This window comes from Furipterus horrens, unplaced genomic scaffold (assembly GCF_987537825.1).
Source record: "Furipterus horrens unplaced genomic scaffold, mFurHor1.1.pri manual_scaffold_3, whole genome shotgun sequence".
NCBI classification, from domain to species: Eukaryota; Metazoa; Chordata; class Mammalia; order Chiroptera; family Furipteridae; genus Furipterus; species Furipterus horrens.
In genome coordinates, this window is record NW_028327173.1 from 16,468,491 (window position 1) to 16,472,568 (window position 4,078).

General features: G+C 58.5%; 1 protein-coding gene across 1 annotated transcript; it reads left to right on the plus strand.

Annotated features, from left to right (window-relative positions):
- Positions 1-2,365: 2,365 nt before the first annotated feature.
- Positions 2,366-3,815, plus strand: FAM110D (family with sequence similarity 110 member D). Its single transcript, XM_090271501.1, has 2 exons — positions 2,366-2,428; positions 2,580-3,815. Exon 2 carries the CDS (start codon positions 2,674-2,676, stop codon positions 3,496-3,498), a length of 825 nt encoding a protein of 274 aa, XP_090127627.1. The 5' UTR covers positions 2,366-2,428; positions 2,580-2,673; the 3' UTR covers positions 3,499-3,815.
- The last annotated feature ends 263 nt before the right edge of the window (positions 3,816-4,078 follow it).

The window sequence follows — 4,078 nt, forward strand, 5'->3', positions numbered from 1 at the left end:
CTAGAAGTCCCCAAGTTGGGGCAGAAGAGGGAGGAGACCAGAGGACCCAGGCTTGGCCCCAGAATCATCCCTTCATTATTCTCTTCTTAGACAATCCCCTTTGCCATCAGAGGACTTTGGGCAAAAGCACCTCCAATGGGTGCCTAGGTGACCTTCAAGCCAAGACTTGCTGGAACAAGCTCACCCTGAACATCTGCAGCACCACTGTCCCCACCCTTAGGCTGCAGATTCCTGGCCTCGCCCCTGGAGAGAGCAGGCTTGCCATCATCCACACACCCAGACCGGGGCAGGTCGAAGCCTGCTACAGAGGAGGAAAGGCACGGTCGGTCAGAACCCTGATCTGTCTTCCCATTCCAGTGAAGAGGATTTGTCAAGGCCCAGCAGAGGGGCCTGACCCCGCATGAATAGCATGTCCCCACCACAAGCTTCTGAAGGAAGCCTGGGAATCAGGAGACCTTGTTTGGAGTCTTAGCTGTGTCCCAAGCTCGTTGTGTCTCCATGCAAATCACTTAACCTGTCAGTGTGACCATCTGTAAAATAAAGGAGTTGGACCTGGTCCATAGGTCCTCTCCAACACTGAGACTGTGATCAGGAAGGAGTTAACAGAGGCCAGGCTCTGGGTCAGGAAAGCGAGGGTTAATCTGGGGGGGTGGAGGCTCTCTTGGCTTTTCCTGTGGAGAGTGAGGTTTGGCTGCCACCAAAGTTACTTCTAGTCCCTGCGGTCCCTCCAGCCCTCAATCTGGCCCTGCCCAGGGACCCCTGCATTCAACCACCCAACACAGAGGTGAGTGTATCCAGAGCCCAGCACTGGGGTGGGAGGGCACCCAGGGACTCAAAGGCAGAGAGGCTGGCTCCAAGCCAATGAGCACAGTCACCAGATCTCATCCAGAGCAGAAGCCTTGGGCAAAGTTTGGACCACTAACCCCAGGACTAGGAGAAAGCTGGCAAAGGGGTGGCATCCAGGGTGGAACATCTGTGGCTGGGCATTAAGGCCAGCCCAGAAGGCAGGGAAGAGGCAGTGGACGACAGTCTATTTTGGTCCCTGTATTTAGAGACTTTTTATAGCCTCTCTTCTTGGGGCTGGGAAGGGGAGGAGGTGACAAGGGGATGTGAGGGTGTTCATGAGGTCAGATAAGCACAGTGCCCTCCTGGGACCTTGGAATCTGACCCATTGCCTGGTATAGCCCTTGGGAGCCAGGAAGGAGGGCACTGTCAGACTCTTTGCTGCCTGGGTTCCCAGTTGCCTACAGGCTGACTTACTAGACACTAGCTGGGTGTGTGTGAGTGTGTGTGTGCGTGTGTGTGCATGTGCGAATACACACATGTGGGCACAGCCTCAATAGGTTGTGCTGGGGTGAGTGGGGTTGGCAGGATCTCTGCCCCTTGGCCCCTCACTGGGGTTCCCCTCCCCCATCCCTGACAAGTTCTTTTCCTTTGTTGCCTCCAGACTTGAGGTCTCCTGAGCCCCCAGAACTGATTGACCTTTTCAGCTGAATGGAGAATGGGGGGAGTAAAGGGGAAGGGGTGGGGTGGGGTGTGCTGAGCCATGTGGGTGGCCCATTCTGTTACTGCCAGGGAAACTGTCAGCTTTTGATTTACAACCCCTCCTGGCCCCCTTCCCCTGCAGAAGGGAGGTGGAGGAGAAGGGTCATGGGGTCTCAGGATGAGAAGGGGGCAGCAACCCTGAGGGCAGATTTTGGGAAGAATTAGTGGAAGGAAAATTTTTAGTGAGATAAGAGGCCCATCTCTAGCGGAACTTGCCTGCTTTTATAGCAGTGGGAACACAACAAAGGAAAAAGGAATGTTCCAACAGGCAAGTGAGAGACCCTATCTGAACCAGTTCTGGACTGCAAGGCAAGAGACTTATGTTCTAGTCCCGGGCCCTACGTCTCAGTGAGCCCTCGGCAAGCCCTCTCCTCTCCCAGCCAGGGTCACCTTCTATGAAATAGAAATGCAGAGGTAGATAAGGTGATGTTTACAGTTACATATTCTGGAATTCCCTTGGCGGGGGCACAGAGCGGGTAACAGGTAGCTGGCTGATGTACCCGGGTGATCACTGCCTTCTCCCTCCCAATGACCCTGCTGGGTCTGGGAAGAGCAGTTGGCTGCAATTACTGGAGACTCCTACCCTGTGGTTATAGCCCTGACCTCCGGTGCTTGGGGGTGGGAAGGGTGGGCCTTGCTGGAGCCAGCCTATGGCTGGGAAGCCTCCTTGTCTTGGACTCCAAGTTGCTGGGTTGGGAAGAGGTATTTTTTCCGGTTAAGGCCAATTTCGGGAATTGGGCCGAGACCAGCCCCACTTCCTTTTCCAAGTTTTGCTTGTCGATGCTTGCCTGGCATGGCCCTGTGACCAGACTGGGGCAACACTCAAAGGGGCACATGTTTATGGTGGCCAGGGAGCCCCTGCCCGATGTTTTTGAGGGATGGGGTAAGGGATTGCTTGAGCCTCTGGCCCCTGGACATGGCACGGCCTGACTTGGATGGGGGAGGGGTGGCTAGCTGATCCTATTCCCGGCAATGCCTGCAGGAGAGGGGCAGAGATATCTACTCTCCTCCTGACCATTTCTCTTTCCCCGCAGGCTCCAGGGAGCCCCAGTCAACTGCTCTCAGCAACTCAACTAGCTGCCTACCTCCAGTGGCTTATGGAGCACTGCCCTGCCCGGTTTCGCTAAGATGCTCCTGGCCTCTCCCTCCACCCCATCCAAGGGACGGACCCCCAGCGCGGTGGAGAGGCTGGAGGCCGACAAAGCCAAGTATGTCAAGACGCACCAGGTGATAGCGCGACGCCAGGAGCCAGCTCTGCGCGGGGGTCCCGGGCCTCTCACGCCGCACCCCTGCAATGAGCTGGGGGGCCCTGCATCACCCAGGACACCCAGGCCCAACCGCCGGGGCAGTGGTAGGCGGCTGCCAAGGCCGGACTCCCTCATCTTCTACCGCCAGAAGCGGGACTGCAAGGCTTCGGTGAACAAAGAGAACGCCAAGGGCCAGGGGCTGGTGCGGCGCCTCTTCCTTGGCAGTCCCCGAGACGCCACCTCGAGTAGCCCGGGCCCAACGGAGCGACCTACAGCTCCTGGGGGTTGGGCTGCGCCACAAGATGCTCCGGAAGAGGCGGGAAAGCGGGCCTTGTGCCCCACGTGCTCGCTGCCCCTGTCGGAAAAGGAGCGCTTCTTCAACTACTGCGGCCTGGAACGCGCGCTGGTGGAGGTGCTGGGCGCCGAGCGCTTCTCTCCGCAGAGCTGGGGCGCCGACGCCAGCCCCCAGCCTGGGTCATCGCAGCCTCCCGGCTCTGGGGACGCCAGCGACTGGACATCCAGTGATGGAGGCACGGATCGCTCGGATCATGGGGGCGGCGACCACGGCGGCGGAGGCTCGGAGGCTGCGGACTCGGCGCGGGACGGGCGCCCCCAGGTGTCCGTGGTGGAGCGCAACGCGCGTGTCATCCAGTGGTTGTACGGCTGCCAGCGAGCCCGCAGCCCGCCGCGCGAGTCTGAGGTGTGACCACAGCCGCTCGGGAGCGGGCTCCCGGGAAGTCTGGGGTCCGGGGATGGTCAGGGGGTAAGCGCAGGGCTGGACCCGGGCACGAGCAGGGACTCCCTGCCACTGACGCGCAGGTTACCTTTTGGCAAGCCCTCCCCTCTGGATCTCGGTTTCCCCAAGTAACCATGGAGGATGGGACAAAATGATTCCCAAGGCTCTTCCCAGGGCAGAGAACCGAGGCGGAGGAGGCAGCCTCGCGGCCCCTGTGGAGGCCGGGTCTGGGGGGTAAAGACTGGGCTGAGAATTCAGAGAACCTGCTGAATAAAGTCAAAATGTTAAGCGAGTCCTGAGATTAATATTGAGGAAGGGGGTGGGACGGGTTTGCGAGTGTGTTTTGCGTGGGCTTTGGAGTGTGGGTTCCAGGCTGTGTGACCCTCCCTGGGCGAGCACTTGACCTCTCTGGACTGTAGGTGTGCAATTAACCTCCCTGGACTGTAAGTGCACCTTTCCCGAGATAAAAATATTTTTGAAATGATTGTAAAGCTCATGGCAATGAGCCCAGCCCAAAGAAGTGCTCAACGAACGATAGTTGCTACAACCA